At 38.8% G+C, this 23283-nt stretch overlaps 1 protein-coding gene across 6 annotated transcripts in view; it reads left to right on the top strand.

The window, feature by feature from the left end:
- The window catches only part of LOC101890770 (uncharacterized), a 135181-nt gene that overhangs the window by 81278 nt on the left and 30620 nt on the right, over window positions 1–23283 (top strand). For 5 of the 6 annotated variants that reach the window (XM_059129141.1, XM_059129145.1, XM_059129143.1 and 2 more), the window contains exon 2: window positions 20402–22880. In XM_059129141.1, coding sequence (XP_058985124.1) covers window positions 21632–22880 — 1249 coding nt within the window. In that variant the 5' untranslated portion in view covers window positions 20402–21631. The remainder of the gene's footprint in view (window positions 1–20401; window positions 22881–23283) is intronic. The other variant, XM_059129142.1, reaches the window with a different exon arrangement.

Here is a 23283-nt window from a genome sequence, read left to right as displayed (position 1 = left end):
CTATGGGAGATACCGCGAGGAAGTTTTCTTCTCGAGAAGAACTCAAAAGGAGGTCTTCTCCCATAGAGCCCTTAAAAAGAGAAGGGTTTCTTTCAGAGACATCTTCACAAGGACTTCCTATAGAAGACCTCTAAAAGAAATATCAAGTCGTATTTATCGAGCTCTTTTTCCAGACCTGCTGAAGGTCATCTTCCCATAGAAAACCAAGAGAAGATATTCTTGTATAAACGACATGGAGAAGATGGTTTTTACATAGACAAGATCTTAGAGCCATTAAAAAGAGGAGCGATTCTTTCAGAGTTATCCTCAAAAGGACTTCCTATAGAAGACCTCTATAGGAAATATCAAGTCATATTTATCTATAAAAGGTAATTTTTTTATAGAAGACCTTAAGAAGCTCTTTTTCCAGACCTGCTGAAGGTTATTTCCCATAGAAAACCAAGAGAAGATATTCTTTTATAAAGGACAGAGAGAAGATGATTTTTACATGGAGAAGATTTTCTTTATGGAAGATCTGTTGACATTCAGCAGGTCTTCTATGGAAAAAGAGCTCCTTAAGGTCATCTATAAAAGAGGTCCTTCTATAGATAAATATGACTTGATATTTCCTATAGAGGTCTTCTATAGAAAGTCCTTTTGAGGACATCTCTGGGAGAAGCTTTTCTATAGAAAACCTGGAGAAGGGCCAACCAACATACCAATATCCAGTAAGAAGACTTGGAGAGGGGCTTCTTCTATAGATGACATGAAGAAGGGCTTTTTCTATAGAAGACCTGGAGAAGGACTTCTTTCATAGAAGACCTGGAGAAGGGCTTCTTTCATAGAAGACCAGGAGAAGGGCTTATCCTATAGAAGACCTGGAGAGGGGCTTCTTCTATAGAAGACCTGGAGAAGGGCTTCTTCTATAGAAGACTTGGAGAAGGGCTTCTTCTATAGAAGACTTGGAGAAGGGCTTCTTCTATAGGAGACTTGGAGAAGGGCTTCTTCTATAGAAGACTTGGAGAAGGGCTTCTTCTATAGAAGACCTAGAGAAGGGCTTTTTTATAGAAGACATGAAGAAGGGATTCTTCTATAGAAGACCTGGAGAAGGGTTTCTTCTATAGAAGACATGGAGAAGGGCTTTTTTATAGAAGACATGAAGAAGGGATTCTTCCTGGAGAAGGGCTTCTTCTATAGAAGACTTGGAGAAGGGTTTCTTTTATAGAAGACCTGGAAAAGGGCTTTTTCTACAGAAGACATGGAGAAGGGCTTTTTTATAGAAGACATGAAGAAGGGATTCTTCTATAGAAGACCTGAAAAAGGGCTTCTTTTATAGAAGACCTGAAAAAGGGCTTCTTTTATAGAAGACTTCAAGAGTAGACTTGGTGTGGGGCTTCTATAGACTTGCGGAGGGGCTTCCTAGACCTTAGGAAGGAAAGGAGCCTTGTTCCATAGAAGGCCTCAGTATTCTTTCATGGAGAATCTCAAAAGAAGGTATTATCCATAGAAGGCCAAAAAGCACTTCTTCCTCTAGGTGGAAAACCATTAGAAAGTATTTTTTATTGAAGACCTCTTTGAGGTCTTTTTCCATAGAAGCGTTCAAGAAGATGTATTTTTACATAGAAGACCTTTATGAGGTATTTTTCTATAGAAGACCTCTAGCAGGTCTTCTTCCACAGAAAATGTCTAGGGGGTTTTCTTCCACAGAAGACCTCGAGAAGAGGTATTTTTCTATAAAATACCTCTAGGGCGTCTTCTCCCATAGAAGACCCTTAGGAGGTTTTTTTTTATATAGAAGACCTCTAAGACGCCTTCTTCCATAAAAGACCTCTAGGGGTCTTCTTCCACGGGAGACCTCTAGGAGGTCTCCTTCCATAAAATAACTCAAAAGCAGTTCTTCTTCCATAGAAGACCTTTTTCCATAAAAGACCTCTAGGAGATCTTTTTCATAGAAGACCTCTGGAGGGTCTTCTTCAATACAAGACTTCTAAGACGTCTTCTTCTATAAAATACCTCTAAGAAGTCTTCTTCCATTGAATATCTCCATGTGACCCTCAAAAGGAGGTCTTCTTCCATAGAAGATTTCTGGGAGGTCTTCTTCCATAGAAGATCTCAGGTAGGTCTTCTTCCATTGAAGGCCTTTGGGAAATCTTCTTTCATAAAAGACTTCAGAAGGAGGTGCTCTTCCACCCCAAAAGGAGGAGGAATACTTCAAAAGATAGTATTCTTCCCTTAGGAGGTCTTCTTCCATAGATAACCTCAAGGAGGAAGTCTCCTTTCATAAAAAATCTCTAGGAGGTCTTCTTCAATAGAAGACTTCTAGGAAGTCTTCTCCCATAGAAGACCTTAAGTACGTCTTCTCCAATAAAAGACCTCTAGGAGGCCTCCTCTAATAGAACGCCACTTCTTCTTATTCTAGGAAGTCTTCTCCCATAGAAGACCTCAAGTACGTCTTCTCCAATAGAAGACCTCTAGGAGGCCACCTCCAATAGAACACCACTAGGAGGTCTTCTCCTATAGAAGAGGTCTTTTTCCATAGAATACCACTAAGAGGTCATTTTCAATAGAAGGCCTTTAAGAGGTATTTTTCCATAGAAGACCTATAGGACGTCCATAGATAGCCGCAAGGAGGAAGTCTTCCCTCATAGAAGACCTCCAGGAGGTCTTCTACTATATAGGATTTTTTTCTAAAGAAGAAATTGTGGGCCTTAATGAAATCTTCACCAATAAAGGACTTCAAGAATGAGGTCTTCTTCCCAGAAGTCTTCTTCCATAGAAGACCTCTGGAGGTCTTTTTCCACAGAAGATCTCAAGGAGATTTTTTCCCATAGCAGACAACTAGGAGGTCTAATTTATCTATAAAAGACCTCTAGGAGATCTTCTTCTATAATATACCTTTAGGAGATCTTCTTCTACAATAGACCTTTTCTTCTATACAAGACCTCTAGAAGGCCTATTTCCATAGAAGATCTCTAGAAGATTTTTCCGTAGAAGACCTCTAGGGGGTCTTCTTCCAAAGAAGACCTCAAAGGGAGGTATTTTTCCCTAGAAGACCACAAGAAATCTTTTCCATAGAAGACTTCAAGAGAAAGTCTTCTTCCGTAGAAGACCTCTAAAGAAAGTCTTCTTTCATAGAAGACCTTTATACAAGATTTTTTATAAAGAAGAACTCCACGAGGTCTTTTTCTATAGAAGAAATTGAGGACCTCAAGAGCTCTAGGAGGTCGTCTACTTTGGAAGTTCACAACGAGTTCTTCGAGAGAGAAGACCTCAAGCGAAGGACGTTTTCCAGAATACCTCTATAGGAGGTGTTTTTCTATAAAAGACCTCAAGAGGAGCTCTTTTTCCATTGAAGAACTTAAGAAGAGGTTTTTTCCGCAGCGGACCTTAAGAGGAGAACTTTTTCATAGAAGACATCTGGGAGGACTTCATCCAAAGAAGACCTAAAGAAGAAGACCCTAAAAAGAGTTCTTCTTCCATAGAAAACCCAACGAGGAGGTTATCTACCTCAAAGGAAGGTCTTCTTAAAAAGCCTCTAAAGGGGTTTCCTTTTAAGACGTCTTGATGGAGGTCTTCTCAAGGCAATTGGGAGAAGGCCTTCTTCTACAAAAGGCTCGGTGGTGGCCTTCCATTGAAAACCTGTGGTAGGTCTTCCTCTATTGATGTCTTATTGACCTCCTTCGAGGAGTCCTTCTTTTTTGGAATAGGGATTCCTTTGTAGAAAACCTTCTCCTTGATGACCCTTCATGGTGGTCCACTCCTATAGAAGATCATTCGAGGAAATTGTCTTTTTATAGAAGTTATTTTTATTGAAATGTGCGTGTCAAATTTCTTGAACTATCCTCCCCCTTTTGTTTATGTCCCACACCTTTTTCCAGTGGCACGTGTAGAGTTTTTCTATATAATATGTCATCCGTCCATCCATCCAGCCAAGCATCTGTCCATCCGGTTCACCATCCATCTTATCTACTAGTCCCATCTACCAAACTTCCGTGGCTGGATGGGAAATGTTAGTTGTCCCCCCACCCCTTCCGTTTCCACGGCATATAACTCAATCTTCCCGGGTGTTTCTGACAGGACAAGACATTGCCGACACCACGACTAGTGCTGTGCATTTCTGGATGTATCCAAGCCACGACTACTGCCAACATTTACATACATAATGAATCTGAAACGGAATCGGAATCCATGCAAAACAATGTACAAATATATATGTATATATACCAATCTATATGTAGATTTCGAGCTATATAAATGTATATGAGTGTGAGGTTGTGTGTGTGTGTGTGTGTAGTTGGGCACATTTCCTTTTCTATCAACATCAAAAACATCTACACTTTCACAGATCCTTAAACATCCACCCAACCATTCTGACAGGCAGATATTTGGAATGTTTGAAAACAAGAACAACAACCACTGCAACAAAAAATACATTTCCATGAAAATTATTATTATTATCATCAGGGAAAAATGTTCTACCCAGCGCCAGGCAGTTGGAAAGGGTCGACAGATGATGTTCGTGACAGCTCCCGCTTTTAGTCTAGGATGAGTTTTTTTTTCTTTTCTTTTTTGTCGGGTGTTTGTTGTACTGTGTTTGGGCACTCAATGTTGAAGGACCATGGTTGTACTATTGTCGGTGGGTCGGGCGGTCGGCCCGTCGGCAGATAGGTGCCTGGGCCGTGCAGTCATCATCGTCATCACCATCATTGTTAGTTGTCGTTCACACTCTCATTTACAAATGTTTGTTTTTAATATCAATCACTTGTTAAAGCTTTCAGACACCTTGTTAGATTTTTTTGTCCTACATTTGTTACAATTGTCGTTCTTGTTTTTTTTTTTTGCTGTGGCCTAACTGTGTATCTGCTGGGGGCAGGAGGGGTATTATTTATTAATAGTGGTTGCCATTTATTCGTAAACAGAGGAAAAAGGAAATAAGTTTGATAAATCCTCTACGAAAAAAAAAGTGTGAAGGGACTCTAGAAGTCCTCCATAGAAAACTAGCGTACCAGAGTTTCCAATAGTCTTATACAGGGTGTGATAAAAAAACTGTAACAAAGTCAAATGCCATAATTTTTACACTTTTTTTAATTTATTTAAATGAAAGCAAAAAATGTCGGAAGTAGCATCAAATTTTAGAAAATGTTTAGATTTGTTCGAGTTGGTCACCTTTGGCTCGAATAATGGCCTTCAAACGGTATTTTGGCCTACTCCCGTCGAAGCGCTTGCTCAAGGTGATCGACACTTTGGTATTTTTTAATGCCAACCTTGCTTTCCAAAAATACTCCAGACACAATAGTCCAACGTATTGATATCCGGAGATTTTGGTGGCCACTGTGCACTGGAAATGAAGCGAGGAACCTCATTTGGGTGGCGCGTGCTTAGTGCGATGGTGCTGAGCCCTGTTGGAATGTCTAAGGTCTGCGGGCAAAATGTTTGCATGCTTTAATACACCCTCCAGAATATTTTCGCGATAATATTCGGCATTTATTCTGATGCCACGGTCGATAAATACGACCATCGGCTGTTATGGCGGCCAACACCATCATCATGGCCGGCGCTTGAGTTCTGGTGGCCAACCGAAGGTGCACATTTCCAGCTGACCTCTTTGGCAAGCAGACACGATCATTTTGTTTATTTGGTTTTCTCATCGGAGAAAACCAAATTCGGCAGTTCACCACATTCGGCCAAGCGAAGCAACTCTTTAGCTCTTTTGAGTCTATTTTCTTTCTGTTGCGGTGTAAGTTCTTGCGAGCTCATTTGCGAATATTGCGATATGTTCAGTTCACGCCATTTTTCGGCCACTGTGACGCGGGAGTCGATCAAGTCGCTTCTTTACTTTTCGAACCATTTCTGCTGATGTTGCTATTTTCTTCCGTCCACTTCCTTGATGTCCAGCTACCAGTATCACGGTAACGAACGATGGTACGAGACACAAAAGATTTATTCACATTTAAATGCTGGAGTGCTCTAACAATAGCCACTTGTGGTTTTCCCGCCAAATATAAAGAAATCGCACTATCACGCTTGAATTCCATCACGAATAAAATTTTTTCTGGAAAATTCTCACTAAAATGCTTTTGTGCGCTTGTAAATAATATAATGAGCTGTCACTGGAATAATTTTAACAGCTGTAGGACGAGTGGCTTAGAAATGACAGCAGTCTAAAGTTAGTTGTAGTTTTTTCATCTCACCCTGTATACTCAGAAGATCTTTGAAAAGACTCCCTTTCAAGGACTCAGAAATCCTTGAGATTTCCCATACAACTGTCAGGTCAAAGGTCTTCTATTATTAAAGGGTCTCAAGGAGTTCTTTCAAAAAAATCTTCCCTTCTCCAGCAAGGACATGTCGGACTCCTTTTAGATTCTTTCATTGTAAATTATCAATAGGCCTACAATGAAAAAACTCTATAAGCTCTGCATACACACTGAAGGCCTTCCACTGGTCTTTAATAAGGGAAGAACTCGGAAAAATTTTAACCTATGTAAGGACCTTTTTGACTTCTTCAAAATATAGAAAGCCTTTCAGACATTTACCTTCCAAGTTTTCTAGAGGCCTTCAAGCACATATCTGTACGGTACGAAAAATACTAAAATGTTCCAAAAACAAGTTGAAAAGTATAAGTCAGTTTTGCCGGCAGATCTAGACCCTCAGCCAATGTTCGATTATTTAAATATATTTTGACTTCTGTTTTGGTTATTCAAAAATTTGACCCTCTATGGAGTAAGTTCCGAAGGAATGGGCCAATCTTGTAAAATTCGTAAAATTCTGGTTTTAGATATAGCAAGTTGCAAATAATCGGAGACTTGGTTCGCAAGTTTGACAGATAAAAGTATTGAAATTGTGACCCTTTGTGGATGGGGGTTCGCATATATACAAGGTGGGATGAAAAAACTGCAACCAACTTCAGACTGCTGCCATTTCTAAGCCACACGTCCGACAGCTGTTAAAACTATTCCAGTGACAGCTCAGTATATTGTTTACAAGCGCACAAAAGCATTTTGGTGAGAATTTTCCAGAAAAAAAGTTATTCGTGATGGAATTCAAGCGTGATAGTGAGATTTCTTTATACTTGGCTGGAAAACTACAAGTGGCTATCGTTAGAGCACTTCAGCATTTAAATGTAAATAAATCTTTTGTATCTCGTACCATCGCTCGTTACCGTGATACTGGTATCGTAGCCCGACGTCAAGGAAGTGGACCGAAGAAGAAAACAGCAACATCAGCAGAAACGGTTCGAAAAATAAAGAAGCGACTTTATCGAAATCCGTGTCGCAGTGGCCGAAAAAATGGCTCGTGAGCTGAACATAACGCAATATTCCATTCGGCAAATATTGAAAAATGAGCTCGGGGTAAAGACATTGAAATTCCAAAAAGAACAACAAAAACTTACACCGCAACCGAAAGAAAATAGAGTCAAAAGAGCGAAAATAGACTCAAAAGAGCTAAAGAGTTGCTTCGCTTGGCCGAAAGTGGAGAACTGCCGCATTTGGTTTTCTCCGATGAGAAAACATTTGTTGTCTAGCAGTTTGTAAACAAACGGAATGATCGCATTTACTTGCCACAGAGGTCAGGTGAAAATGTGCGCCTTCGGTTGACCACCACAACTCAAGCGCCAGCCATGGTTATGGTGTGGGCCGCCATAACAGCCGATGGTCGCTCTCCGCTCGTTTGAATCGACCGTGGCATCAGAATAAATGTCTAATATTATCGTGAAAATATTCTGTAGGGTGTATTAAAGCCTAGGGCACGCAAACATTTTGGCTGCAGACCTTGGACATTCCAACAGGACTCAGCACCATCATCGCACTCAGCACGCGCCACCCAAGAATGGTTACAAAATTCATTCTTCATTTCCAGCGCACAATGGCCACCAAAATCTCCTGATACCAATCCGTTGGACTATTGTGTCTGGAGTATATTGGAAAGCAAGGTTGGTACTAAACATTAGCAAAGTGTCGATCAGCTCAAGCAAGCGCTTCGCCGCAGAGCAACATTCGGGCAGCATGTGACAGTTTCATTGGCCGTTTGAAGGCCATAATTCGTGCCAAAGGTGACCAGTTCCAACAAATCTAAACTTATTCTAAAATTTTGTTTAACCTATGAAAGGGCATTCTTGACTTCTTCAAAATATAGAAGGCCTGATAAGGTTGGTTTTTGGAAATTCGTACTTAAAAGGTACGAGAAGCACTAAAATGTTCTAAATATTAAATTCTTTGTGGAAACGGAATTAGCTAGAATTTAGAAATCGGTAATGAAATTCACCGATGGTTTACCGGATAGGTGTTCCAAAAGGTTTTAGGTGTTCCAAAAGGTTTAAGGTTACGAAAAGTTCTAAAATGGTACTAAACTTGCAAAATTGTACCATTTGGTATTAAAAAAATTTTGTACTAAAAATTTGGTATGAGAATCAGTGTTGGAAAGTGAGTTTGATATATATGAAGGTGGTTTTGAAAATGTGTACAAGGTGGGCGAACTGTATGGTAGTACATTTAGAAGAGGTTAGGTTTAGGGTGAACGGATGAACCTAAATTGATCAAATTTTGTATTGGGATACTTGTTGGTGGTAGATTTTGAGAATTAAAAATGGTTTTGTAAATGGGTACAAAAAGTACTAAATAGTACAAAATTTTGGTACAATTTGGTATTGAGTGAACAAATAATGCTTGAAATCTGAAATTGGCTATTAGGATCGCTGTTCATGTGTAGCCTCGGTATATGGAGGTGGTTTCGGAAATGTGTTCTAAAATTGTACGAAAAACACTGAATGGTGGTATTATATTTCAGACAAAATTCTGAAATTGGATGTTTAGATTTGTGAGATATCTGTGTTGGAGAATTGGCGCTGGTTTGGAAATGCGTTCTATATTTGTACGAAAAGTACTAAATGGTACTAAAGTTGGACCTGGGTGACGGGATACGGCTGGAATCTTCAAATTTGTTATTAAGGTCTCTTTTGGTATCTGAAATTGAGATATGCGGTTTGGTTTTGAACATGTGTACTATAATTGTACGAAAAGTACTAAGTGGTACGAAATTGGGTATTGGGTGAGGGGATAGAGCTGAAATCCTGATATTTGATATTAAGGTCTCTGTTGGTATCTGGAATTGAAATTTCAAGTTGGTTTTTGGAAATTTGTAATATAATTGTACTAAAAGTACTAAAAAGTACTAAATTTTGTATTGGGAGAAGAGACAGAACTAAAATCCCGTAATTTGATATGAATGACATTGCTTGTATCTGGAACCTAAAATTTTGCCCCAATCTATCTTTGGTCTGCAGGCAGGTCAAGTTTTAAGATGGGCTATATCAGCCCACGATATAGTATAGCTCCATATTACGGTACCTCCGATATTCGACATTTTAATGATTTTAGCCACAAGGAGTACTTTTTTCGTAATTTACTGCCTGTTAGAGAATTTTCCATATAGGTCCGAAATGTCCTTTAGCCCCCATATAACTGTACCTGCCGACATTCGGTATTTTGATGATTTTAGCCACATTTTTCAATGGGATTGTCTGCAATTCTACACAAGAAGTTCTCTGTGAGTACTTTACCCCCTGAAAGAGAATGGTCTATATAGGTGCACGATACCGTATAGCCATATATCACGGTACCGCCGATATTCGGTATTTTGATCATATTAGCCACATTATTCACCGGAATTGTCTCATATTTCGCATTTAAAGTTCGTAATGGATACTATAGCCTACCACAGAAAATTCTCTATGCAGGTCCACGTCTTTGTATAGCCCCCATATAACGGTACCTCCCTTTATTCGGTATCTTCATGATTTCAGCGACATTATTCACCGAAATTGTTCCAAATTTCGTATTTGAAGTTTCTAATGGGTACAACAGCCTACCACAGAAAATTGTCTATGCAGGTCCACGTCTTCGTATAACCACCAAAAAATATCGGTACCTCCCTATATTCGATATTTTCATGATTTTAGGGACATTGTTGACCGGAATTGTTTCAAATTCCGTATTTGAAGTTCCTCATGGGTACTACAGCCTACGACAGAAAATTGTCTATGCAGTTCTGGGTCTTCGCATAACCACATAAAATATTTAGCGACACTATTCACCGGATTTTTTCAAATTTCGTATTTGAAGTTCCTAATACTTACTAGAGCCCACGACAGAAATTTGTGTACGCAGATCCTGGTCTTCATATAACCACAAAAAAATATCGGTACCTCCCTATATTCGATATTTTTATGATTTTAGGGACATTACTAACCGGGATTGTTTCAAATTTCGTAGTTGAAGTTCGTAATGAGCACTACAGTCTGTGACAGAAAATTGGCTTTGTAGTTCCACGTTTTGTATAGCCACAAAAAGCAGCACCTCCCTATATTCGGTATTTTGATTATTTCAGCGACATTATTCACCAGAATTGTTTCAAAAAAAGTTCGGAATCGGTACTACAGCCTATGACAAAAAAATTATGTCATTTGGGAGATATTTTCCGACGCTTTTATTTTTGAAAATTTCGTTCCTAGTGGTGGAGGGTATAAACAGTTCGGCCCATCATTAGCTGTTTTTTATACCCTACACCACAAGGTGGTCAGGGTATGATGTCTTTGTGCATTTGGTTGTAACAGGCAAAAGGAAACGAGATAGACATATCTCGTGCATAGAATCACATTCTGAGTCGATTTATGAATGTCCGTCCGTCCGTCCGTCCGACTGTCCATGTATTTTTGCGAACAAAGTAGAGTTCGCATTTATTACCCGATCCAGATGAAATTTTGCACAAATCATTTGTTTGGCCCAAGAATGAACCCTATTGAAATTGGAGATAATCGGTAAAAAATTAGATATAGCTCCCATATATACATATCTTCGTCCGATTTGCCTTCTATTGTGCACCAAACCTGTAATATCAGCCCGAATAGTATGGAATTTTGCACATACAGCCAAATTAGGCCTGAAAATAAGTATGACAATTTTGATCGAAATTGCTTCAGATATAGCTATAGCTCCCATATATATTGTTCATCCGATTTGTTATTTTAGTCCAACGTAGCCGTAATATGGACTCTGTAACAACAATATTTGGGGAAATATATCAAATACAGCTCAGAAATACCTTTGCTAAATTTTATCGAGATCGGTTCGGATTTGGATATATCTCACATATATAACTTCGTCCGATTTACCCTTTATTGTGCACCAAACGTCTAATATTTGCCCAAATGGGATGAAATTTGGCAATTACGACCGAATTGAGTCTAGAAGCTAGTATGTCAAATTTGGTGAAGAACGGTTCAGATATAGCTATAGCTCCCATATATACTGTTCATCCGATTTGTTATATTTGTTACCCACAGCCATAATATGCACTCCGTAACAACGATATTCAGGGAAATATATCAAATACAACTCAGAAATATCTTTACCCAATTTTATCAAGATCGGCTTTATCCGATTTCAAATTAATTGTGCACCAAATAGGCAATACAAGTCCGAATTAAAAAAGATACAAATGCTTCGGCATATTTAGTTCTTTGAACTTTAAATTATAATTATAATCACAGCGTGAGTGATTGAATTCTCCCCTAAAACTTTTAATCGTTTTGTGGAGCTCTACTAAATTAGCTAAGTGGTGTAGGGTATCATAAAGTCGGCCCCGCGCGTCTTTAAAACTTTCTTTAGTGGTTTTTTTTTTAGCTGTACTTTCATAATCTGCTGGATTTTCTTTGTTTTTTTAACAGTGTCATCTTCCGCTTGGAGAAACATTTTAGAAGTACCCTTGAGGACTTATTTAAAAAACTATTTTTTTTAACAGACCTTTAGAATATCCTTTGCATGTGGACATTACATTTATAGGTGAGGAATGTCCCATATATATTTTTTTTTTATTATTTTCCTACAAAATCACAGCAAATTAACAAACTAACCACAATCCATCACTGACTACACCTCTTTGCAAAAAAAAGACATGAATAATCCACTCTCCCTACCACTTGCCACTTTGCTGTTAATTAAAAGAGATCATTTTTATTGCAAACTATTGACCGCCATTGTTCCTTCGGTAACCATTGTAGTACTCGTACGAGTAGTGCTCCATATTACTTGGCTATGGGCCAGGAAGTGCTTGCCTTGCAAGATAGGCGCAATCTCTTTGAAAGTTAAACAATGCCCAATAATGTAATCAATTCGTTCGATACATATCTGATGCCTAGAATATACACATACATACGTATAAATGTCTCATGTGTGCGTGTGTGTATGTGTGTGAGAGAGAGATGAGATGTTTGATTACAAAAGGATAATCAAATAAATGTAATTTCTAATTTCTTTGTTGTTGGCTCCCAGTATGGCACCAAGACATGCTGTGCGGCTCAGATAATGGGCTTTTGTTGGAGGCTCGTTTCTGTTGAGATTTTTTTTTTGTTTTAAAATATGAAAATCAATTACAAGGACAATATGTTGTTGTTTTTTTTATTATATCAAGGAAATTATTACCCTGTGGTGCTAATAGCAGTGATAAATGTTGCACTTGATTGAGGGGGATGCCTAGGAGCAATCTCTCAAGTGAAAATCGTTGCTGTACGAGGATATTTTTTTAAATATCTACAGGTCAAAGGCTTCTTAAGGAAAAAGCCAGTATACAGGGTGAGATGTTTATTTTGCCAGTAGGCAGGTTAAGTTTGTAAATGGGCCATGTAGGTCCACGTTTTCATATAGCCCCCAAATAACAGCACCTACCTATATTCGATATTTTGATGATTTTAGTGAGATTATGCACCGGAATTGTTTCAAATTTTGTATTTAAAGTTCGTAATGGATACTACAGCCTATAACCGAAAATTTTCTATGCAGGTCCAGGTCTTCGTATAGACCCCATATATAAATACATCCCTATATTCGGTATTTTGACGATTTTAGGTACAATACTCACCGAATTGTTTGAGATATCGTATTTGAGGTTCGTAATGGATGCTACAGAAAATTGTCTATGCAGGTCCAGGTCTTCGTATAGCTCTGATATAACGGTACCTCCCTATACAAGGTATTTTTATGATTTTAGCGACATTATTCAACGTTTATTTCAAGTTTCGAATTTTAATATAGTAATGACTTATGAAAAATAATGCCTATGTAGGTCCACGTCGTATAGACCCCAATATAACGGCTATATTCGGTATTTTTAAAATTAAAAAAAAAAAAAATTTTAAGGATTTTATTTTTTGAAAATTTCCAAATTCGTTCCTAGGTGTAGGGTATTCAAAGTTCGGCCCGGTCGAACTTTCTGCTTTTTAACTTGTTTTTTTTTTAATTTTATTTAATGAATGTCGGAAAAAGCACCAAATTTTAAAATAAGTTTAGATTTGTTCGAATTGGTCACCTTTGGCACGAATTATGGCCTTCAAACGGCCAATGAAACCGTCACACGCTGCCCGAATGTTGCTCTGCGGTATTTTAGCCCTTTCCCGGCGAAGCGCTTGCTTGAGATGATCGACACTTTGGTATTTTTTAGTGCCAACCTTGCTTTCCAAAATACTCCAGACACAATAGTCCAACGGATTGGTATCCGGAGATTTTTGTGGCCATTGTGTGCTGGAAACGAAGCGAGAAACCTCATTTTGTAACCATTCTTGGTTGGCGCGTGCTGAGTGCGATGATGGTGCTGAGTCCTGTTGGAATGCCCAAGGTCTGCAACCAATATGTTTGCGTGCCCAAAGCTTTAATACACCCTCCAGAATATTTTCGCGATAATATTCGGTATTTATTCTAATGAAGCGAGGAACCTCGTTTTGTAACAATTCTTGGGTGGCGCGTGCTGAGTGCGATGATGGTGTTGGGTCCTATTGGAATGTCCAAGGTCTGCGGCCCAAATGTTTGCTTGCCCGAGGCTTTAATACATCCTCCAGAATATTTTTGCGATAATATTTGGCATTTATTCTGATGCCACGGTCGATTAATAGGAGTGGAGAGCGACCATCGGCTGTTATGGCGGCCCACACCATCGCCATGGTCGGCGCTTGAGCAATAATATTCGGCATTTATTCTGATGCTACGGTCGACTAATACGAGCGGAGAGTGACCATCGACTGTTATGGCGGCCCATATTATCACCATGGCATTTATTCTGATGTCATGGTCGATTAATAGGAGGGGAGATCGACCGTCGCCTGTTTTGGCGGCCCACACCATCACCATGGCTGGCGCTTGAGTTCTGGTGCTGGCCAACCGAAGGTGGAAATTTTCAGCTGACCTCTTTGGCAGGGAAACACGATCAGTTTGTTTGTTTACCAACTGCTGGACAACGAATGTTTTCTCATCGGAAAAATGAGACCAAATTCGGCAGTTCATCACATTCGGCCAAGCGAAGCAACTCTTTAGCTCTTTTGAGTCTATTTTCTTTCAGTGGCGGTATAAGTTCTTGCACTTTTTGGAATTTCAATGGCTTTACCCCGAGCTCATTTTTCAATATTTGCCGAATGGAATATTGCGATATGTTCAGCTCATAAGCCATTTTTCGGCCAGTGCGACGCGGGTTTCGATCAAGTCGCTTCTTTACTTTTCGAACCATTTCTGCTGATTTTGCTGTTTTCTTCTTCGGCCCACTTCCTTGACGTCGGGCTACGCTACCAGTATCACTGTGGCAGTAACAAGCGATGGTACGAGACACAAAAGATTTATTCACATTTAAATGCTGGAGTGCTCTAACGATAGCCACTTGTGGGTTTCCCAGCCAAATATAAAGAAATCCCACTATCGCGCTTGAATTCCATCACAAATAACTTTTTTTCTGAAAAATTCACACCAAAATACTTTTGTACGCTTGTAAACAATATAATGAGCTGTCACTGGAATAATTTTAACAGCTGTCGGACGAGTGACTTAGAAATGACAGCAGTCTGAAGTTGGTTTGCAGTTTTTTCATCTCATCACCCTGTAGTTTGCAAAATGTCCCTATGGAAGAAGCGGACATTTATCCATAATATTGAGGGGTCAACAGGGAATCTTCTTTAAAAAGGACTTAGGGGGACCTTAAAGGACCTTGTGTTTATTTCAACAAAATTCCAAACCCGTTTTATTCATCCATTGAATATAACTTCGATGGGATACCTCTTTATAGAATACTGACCTACATGCGTCAACTAATTGCCTTACTTCCTTTCTACCCCCCCCCCCCCCCCTTCACCTTTACCTTCATTTAATGCAACAACGAAAACCATATCAACGGCTAATCAGCTATTAGCATTTTAATCTTTGACACATGGCAACAGATTAAAAAACCAATCACCTGACATGCACCTAGTTTTTTTTTTTTTTTTTTTTGAATGACCACCCATTTCTCTTTTTGTCTTTAGCTTTCATTGCCTCCAAGCGTTTCGAAGACCACAAAAGGTGACGCAAACAAACATCAATTTTATTTTATTGACATTCTTCTCCGGACTTGAGGTTAATTTAATTAATGACCCCAGTCTGTGCGAGGTTTCAAAAGAGTGAACCGTAGACCAAAACAAAAACCTAATTAAAATACCAAAATGAGGTGATACGAAAATGGCATGGAAACAATTGTAGATAGCAAAGACTGTTGACGGCAAAGATCGGATCGGATGATAGGCTACAGTCGTCATCATATTATGAACAAGGAAAGGAAAATAGACATCTAGACGCTTGTTAACCGCCAAAAATTTTATTTGAAAACGAACTTAGCTGCTTTCTTAAGTCCTCCACGAAGGTACTTAGAATAGAATAGTTAAAAATCGTCGATTATTGCAAAAGATCTTATCATTAAAAATAATGATTATAGACCTCCAAGAAGGCTCACCTGCCAGAAGACCCTTGGAAATGTTGGCTTAACTCAGGTTTAGTAAAAATTCTCTGATGATAAGTATTTGCACCCTGATACAGGGAACCATTTTAAATCATGTTATTTTCATAAGCTTTCGAATAATAATCTTCGTTTTTGGCTCCCTCTCAGAACGTATTTTAAATTGTTAAGAAATCCAAGTCTTTGTTCACTGTCCTCTAAGAAGCCTTTAGAAATCTTCAATGGGTATTGGAATTCTTAAGAAATCCACAATAATAGTCGTCCAAGAAGGCTACTAATAGTGGTCTTAAAATATTTTTAAATTCCACGTTCAACAAAGATCTTGGAAATACATGTTAGTTGGCTTCAAAGAGGTTCCTAAACTTATTATAGCCTTTGCCATATGGCTAGAGAGGGTACATATAATATGGTATGGCCAAAACGTGCCTCATCGTGACAACGGTTTTAAACCCTAGGTCTCTTTGGACCAAATCCGTTTCAGGATATTTAAAGTCGATCTAGCGATGTCCGCCCGTCTGTCTGCCTGACGGTCTGGTGCGCACGATAACTCTCGGCGGGAGTATCCGATTTGATCCAAACTTGGTACATCGTAATATTATTATCAATTATTATTATTATTATACTTAGATCGAGTTCTGAGATGGACAATCCGTACTTTCCCACACAAAATGTCGAAACTGTTAAAAGAAAAATTATATATTCTTTACTGCACAGAAAGAGAAAGGAAAATCCGATTTTGCTCCAACTTTGCTAATCCTAATATTTGTATCAGTGCTAGGTGAAGGGCGAAAATTGAGCATATCGGTAATCTCCATCAAGTACCTCCCCCACAAGGGATCAACATTTTTAATAATTACAACTCTTATAAAATGTGAGGTAAGAGTCCGATTGTCTTCAAATCACAATATTTTTATTAACCCAAGGTCTAGTGTGAAGATAGATTATATCGGTCCACTTTTTCTGGTACCTCCACACAAAGGGTCAAAATTTGGAATATCCATGACGGTAAACTAACATACGATTTCATTCAGACTTAGTACATCTCAATATTTCCATCAACACAAGATTTGCTATGTCTCCCCCACAAAGCGGCAAAGTTTTGAATAACCCAAACGATCATAAAATCCAAAATAGAGATCCGGTTCTTTTCAAATTACACACATGATTATATTTATACCCTCAGCCATATGGCTACATGTGATACGGTCAAAACGTGCCTAGTCGAAATAACGGCTTTAGACCCTAGGTCTCTTTGGACCAAATCAGTTTCAAAACATTTGGAGTCGATCTAGCGATGTCCGCTCGCCCGTCTGTCTCTCTGTCTGGCTGGTGCGCACGATAACTCTCGAAGGGAGTATTCGATTTGGTCCAAACTTGGTACATCGTAATATTTTTGTCAAACTTAGATCGATCGCTGCCGTACAAGCCAGTGTTGAGAGGTCCCCAAGAACATCCCAAAAACGCCGTTCTCAGCAGTTGGGCATGGCTCGGTCCACTTTACAACGGATTATTCGCATTGATTTGTATTTGTTCCCGTACAAAATTCAATTGACGCAAAGAATGTTGCTTGCGGACAAGCCTCGTCGATTGGAATGGGCCCAAAGGTCCGTCGAATATGGGAAACCCTGTATATGGTTAATACATAAAAGGATAACTATTTTCACAAAATTTAGCAGGGAGAGATTCTGTCAGATCTGAATTCAAAATGTCAAGTTACTCACGACTGGCTTTTCTATTGTGGCCGAAACCCTCAAAATACCGACAATTAACAAGTACAGTAAAATGGTCCCAATTTCAAATACTGGAGCAATCTTGACAAATTTTACCATGAGGAGAATATACCAACTCAGAACTCTTAATGTTATGTAATACATGCTGTGGTTTAAAATTGGGATAAAAAAAATTAAAATACCCCAAATCGGGAAGTGTCGCTATATGAGGGCCTTGCCGAAACGTGGACCGTTATGTCCCATTTTTAATACCAAACATTCTAGGGGTAATATAAATGTCTGAGAAAAATTTCAGAGCGATAGAATGCTTCCCTGAATTAATCTCCATTTCTGCCCCCATTGTGCAGTGTGGCGTATGAGTAGTGACAGCACTTATACGCACCAGAATCCTTCATAAACAAAAATAACTAAACAAGCAGCTATTTTTGACTGGGCCGAATACCTCTTAAATGAGAACCGTTATATTAGGGCTATACAAAGACATGGACCTGCGTAGAAAATTATCCGTCAAAGGTTGAAGTGTCCATTATGAACTTTAAATACGAAATTTGAAAATATTTCGGTGAATACTGACGTTAAATCATCAATTCGGTATTCGGAATTTTGACTATTTTAGGTGCAATATTCACCGATTTTTTTTTTCAAGTTTCGTATTTGAATGTTGTAATGGCTTATGACAAAAAGTTGCCTATGCAGGTCCACGTCTTCGTATAGACCCCAATATATTGACTATATTCGGTATTTTATAAGATTTAAATAGAATTTTTAACGGAATTTATTTATTTATTTTTTTTTTAACAAATCCGTTCCAATTCATGGAGGGTATTCAAAAAACGGCACAACCGAACTTAATGCTTTTTATACCCTCCACCATACTATGGAGGGTATATTAACTTTGTCATTCCGTTTGTAACTCCTCGAAATACTCATGTCAGACACAACAAAGTATATATATTCTTGATCAGCGTAAAATTCTAAGTCGATTTAGCGATGTCCGTCTGTCTGTCTGTTGTAATCACGCTATCTTTCGAACGAATTGAGATACAAAGTTAAAATTTTGCACACAGGTTTATTTTTACAGTAGGCATGTTAAGTTCGTAAATGAGTCATGTAGGTCCACGTTTTCATATAGCCCCCATAAAACGGTACCTCCCGATATTCGGTCTTTTGATGATTTTAGCGACATTATTCACCGGAATTGTTTCCAATTTGGTATTTGAAGTTCGCAAGGGATACTACAGCCTAAGACAGAAAATTGTCTGCGCAGGTCCACATCTTCGTATAGCGCCCATATAACGGTACCTCCCGATATTCGGTATTTCGATGATTTTAGCGACATTATTCACCGGAATTGTTTCAAATTTAGTATTTGAGGTTCGAAATAGATACTACAGCCTAAGACAGAAAATTGTTTGTGCAGGTCCACGTCTTCGTATAGCCCCCATATAACTGTACCTCCGCATATTTGGTATTTTGATGATTTTAGCGACATTATTAATCGGAATTGTTCAAAATTTGGTATTTGAAGATCGCAATGGATACTACATCCTAAGACAGAAAAATGTCTGTTCAGCTCCATGTCTTCGTATAGCCCCCATATAACGGTACCTCCCTATATTCGGTATTTTGGTGATTTTAGCGACATTATTAATCGGAATTGTTCAAAATTTGGTATTTGAAGTTCGCAATGGATACTACAGCCTAAGACAGAAAATTGTCTGTTCCGCTCCACGTCTTCGTATAGCCCCCATATAATGGTACCTCCCTATATTCGGTATTTTGATGATTTTAGCGACATTATTAATCGGAATTGTTCAAAATTTGGTATTTGAAGTTCGCAATGGATACTACAGCCTAAGACAGAAAATTGTCTGCGCAGGTCCACATCTTCGTATAGACCCCATATAAAGGTACCTCCCTATATTCGGTATTTTGGTGATTTTAGCGTCCTTATTCACCAAATTTTTTTCAAATTACGCATTTAGAGTTCGTAATGGAATCTCCAGTCTGTGACAGAAAATTGTCTATGCAGGTCCAGGTCTTCGTATAGACCCCATATATCAGTACCTCCAATACTCACCGAAGTTGTTTGAAATGTCGTATTTGAAGTTCGTAATGGATGCTACAGAATATGACAAAAAATTGTCTACGCAGGTTCAGGTCTTCGCACAGCTCCGATATAACGGTACCTCCCTATATTCTATACTTTGATGATTTTAGCTACATTATTCGCGTTTATTTCAAGTTCCGAATTTGAATTTGGTAATGACTCATGACAAATAAGGCCTGAGTGGGTCCACGTCGTATAGGCACGAATATCACGGCAATATTCCGTATTTTTAAAATTTTACCAAAATTTTTTCAGGATTTTATTTCCAAATTCGTTCCAAATGGTGGAGGGTATTCAAAGTTCGGCCCGGCCGAACTTACTGCTTTTTTACTGGTTGTTAAGTATTCCATGGCGTATGATTGCTGTCATTATGTATGGACACCCATGTACAAAATATCATAATTTCCTTGTGGACGTTTCTATGAAATATTGCAAATTAGTTATGATCTTGAAAAGATAGCGTGGCGTATGAGTGATGACAGCACTTATACGCACAGAAATCCGTCATAAACAAAAAAATGCAATTAAAGGTATCATTGCAATTATGAATTGTAAATGATAATGCCTTGCTAAAATTTTTATGAAGAAAAAAATCTATAGAATTTAATTTTATTGGATTTTATAACAAAAAACAGCAATTGTTTAAAATTCCTCCCGATATTTATTTAATTTCTATTCAAAAAAATTGTTTTTTCAACATTTTTTTTCTTTTAACAAAAAAAAATATCTATAATTCAATTATAACACAACAATAACAAAAAACACATTAACATTTCTATTACAGGCATATCAACGATAGTGACACCAGCACGAACAACAACATCAATGCTCTGATTATAGCTGACTGGATAATTACAACAAGTATAACAACACACTGAGAAACGAAAGCAAAACTCAAGTCAGGCAAACAGTTTTTTTTTTTTTTCTTCAGAGTCATGACCTGTTTTTGCCTGCAGCCCTTAAACTGTGTGGACATGGCTTGCATGCTCCTCAAGTCACTGTAGCCAGAGCTGTCAATGTAAATTTGAATTTTAAATAATGAACTAACATTTGCAATGACGTCGACTCCATATGCCGGGCCTTAAATACGAGTTTTGGAGCTAAGGAAAACTGTTGTGGAAAAAGAAGCCAACAAAAAAAGAACGGAAGAAAAACATTGAAAGAGAAAATAGGAAAAAAGGAAATTGAGAAAATCTGACACCCACCCAGCCCTGGTTGTATGGCATAAAGAGCCACAGCCGTTGAGTGGAAGAATATAAAAAAAAAACAAAAAACACAACAACAACAACAAATACCATTCGTTTTTTTTCTGGGTCAATTCATATTGGATTACGTGTTGCCAGAGAATTCACCAACAAAGTATGGTCATATGTTAAATGTATTGAAAAGGCCAGGCAGGACCAAGTAAACGGTTTTTTTTGCCCTTTACTACCCAAAAAAAAAAAAAGAAGAAGAGAAGAGGAAAAACAACAACAAAAAACACCAAACAAAGGCCAATAAATTTTAAACAAACAAAGTAAACATTCACATATGAGTTTGACAAACAAAAGACAGCAACAACAACAACAACAACGAATTTGATTTTTTTTTCTTCTTCTTCTGCTCGATTTTGGGGCCCAGAGAAGTACACAGTTTGGCCTAAGCAAACAACACCCTCACAAGCAAACAACCAATCCGACTGGCTGGCAAACTTTATGGAGATTGTGTTTTTTTTCATGTTTCGACAAACATTAGCAAAAACAACAACAACAACAATTTTGACTGCTGGTCAAAATAAATTTTGAAATTGAACTAAATGTCTGTTGGCTGGGCCCGAAAATAAATTCGTTTGCAAAACACACCGCTCACACACACAGCGCCGAACATTCCTATCTCTCTATGGATGGCCAACAAAAAGGAAACGGAAATAGCACAACAACGGATATATCCAAACCTCTGTTAAACACACACACACAGAGACACACGTACACTCACACACACTCCCAGCTAGCTAGCTAGTCAATGTCAATGAGCGATGGCCAAAATTTTAAATCACCAAAACTCTCATAAACTAAAAGCAGAGGCAGCAGCAGCACTACCACCAGTTGTAGTTCGGCAACACGACGCGGAAGAGGAAAGGGACGGCCAAGCAGCAGTAACATATCCCCAGGCCCATACAACAAAAATAGGCTTGGAAACTTTTCCACAAACTTTTCAGTGCCGAAATCTGCAGCAGCAACCAAAAAAATCTCATCATGAGTCACAGCCGAATGACGGGAAGCAACAACATGGCAAAGGCCAGCAACAGCAACATTGTTCACACATTAACACCAACACCAAGCGGGCACAATTGTTGCCACAGCTAACAACAACAACAACGATGCAACAAAAAGTGCCAGCTCAACACCTGCAAGCAGTAGCGGAAAAAACCAACAACAACTATAAATCCATAGTAGAACCTGCCTCAAAGACTTATAACTCAACGACAATGCCATCATCATCCTCGTCCTCGTGCAGTAGCTCACTGGCCGGGCCCAACTCTCCATCATCATCATCACCATCGTTATATCTACCCCAACTCTGGCCCCCCTCCTCGACTCTCTACTCCAACTACAGCTGTTGTGTTCTAACCTATAATCTCTTTGCAGCCTATGCTGAGGCTGCTACGCTACAGCTGAAACGCAAAACCTCACTGACAAAACTCTTCTATGCCGCCAGTGGCTGGGGTTGGACCACAACTGGGGTGCGACGTCACAATGACATGAGCAGTATTTGTTATTTAATACTCATGGCCTTTGTCTATTGGGGTGTTATGATTCGGGCCGCAGTGGCCACGAATTTGAGTAGCAACAACACCACCAGCAGTAGCTCGTCAGCATCCTCATCATCGTCAGCCTCCTCAACAACAACTCTAAATACCACTCTGCAGCACGTTTCGGAAATAAGTGGCAATGAAGAGTTCGCCTTGAATTCCATAGCCAAACTGTTTGCATTGAATCCCGAGGAGATGCCACAAAATGCCAGTCGAACGACGGATCTGATCACCGGCAACTCTGTAAATTCTCAAATGGAAAGTCTTTTGCCATTTCTCTCTTTCTCCTCCTCTTCTTCTTCTTCTGCTTCGTCGTCGTCGTTACCTGTCTCTCCGGATATTTTAAGCAATTACCAGCGACGCCTATTAACACGTCGTGAAGCCGCCAATGTGCCTGATTTCGATGATGATGATTCCAGTTATCATGATGATGAGTTCGATGAATATGAGACGCTAATTCGTAATAAATCTGGTAAGTTTACTCCGCAGAGATCTTAGAATTTAAATGCAAGGGGACATCAGGACGTATAAGTGATGACAACACTTATACGCACCATCCTCCTTTAAAAAAGATCAAAGCAATTTTCGGCAATATAGCAATGACTAGGGAATGGAAAACTCCCAAATTTTCTAATCTAACGTTATTTTAGATGTCATATCAGAAAATTTTCGGTCTTAGGCCCATATTATTTTGCGAGAGGGGGAATAACAATTCAGATATAAAATTAAAAGTTGTTTGTAAATAAAAAGGAAGCCCTGATGAAAATCATATTCAGACGATCAAATTTAGAAAAACAAAACGATTAAAAAAGCTGTAAGTTCGGTCAGGCCGAACTTTAGAGCAAATTTGGCAATTTTCAAAAAAATAAAATCCG

The sequence above is a fragment of the Musca domestica genome, unplaced genomic scaffold (assembly GCF_030504385.1).
Source record: "Musca domestica strain aabys unplaced genomic scaffold, Musca_domestica.polishedcontigs.V.1.1 6, whole genome shotgun sequence".
Lineage (NCBI taxonomy): Eukaryota > Metazoa > Arthropoda > Insecta > Diptera > Muscidae > Musca > Musca domestica.
The sequence above is the reverse complement of the archived record's forward strand: the minus strand, read 5'-3'. Positions and strand labels throughout refer to the sequence as shown.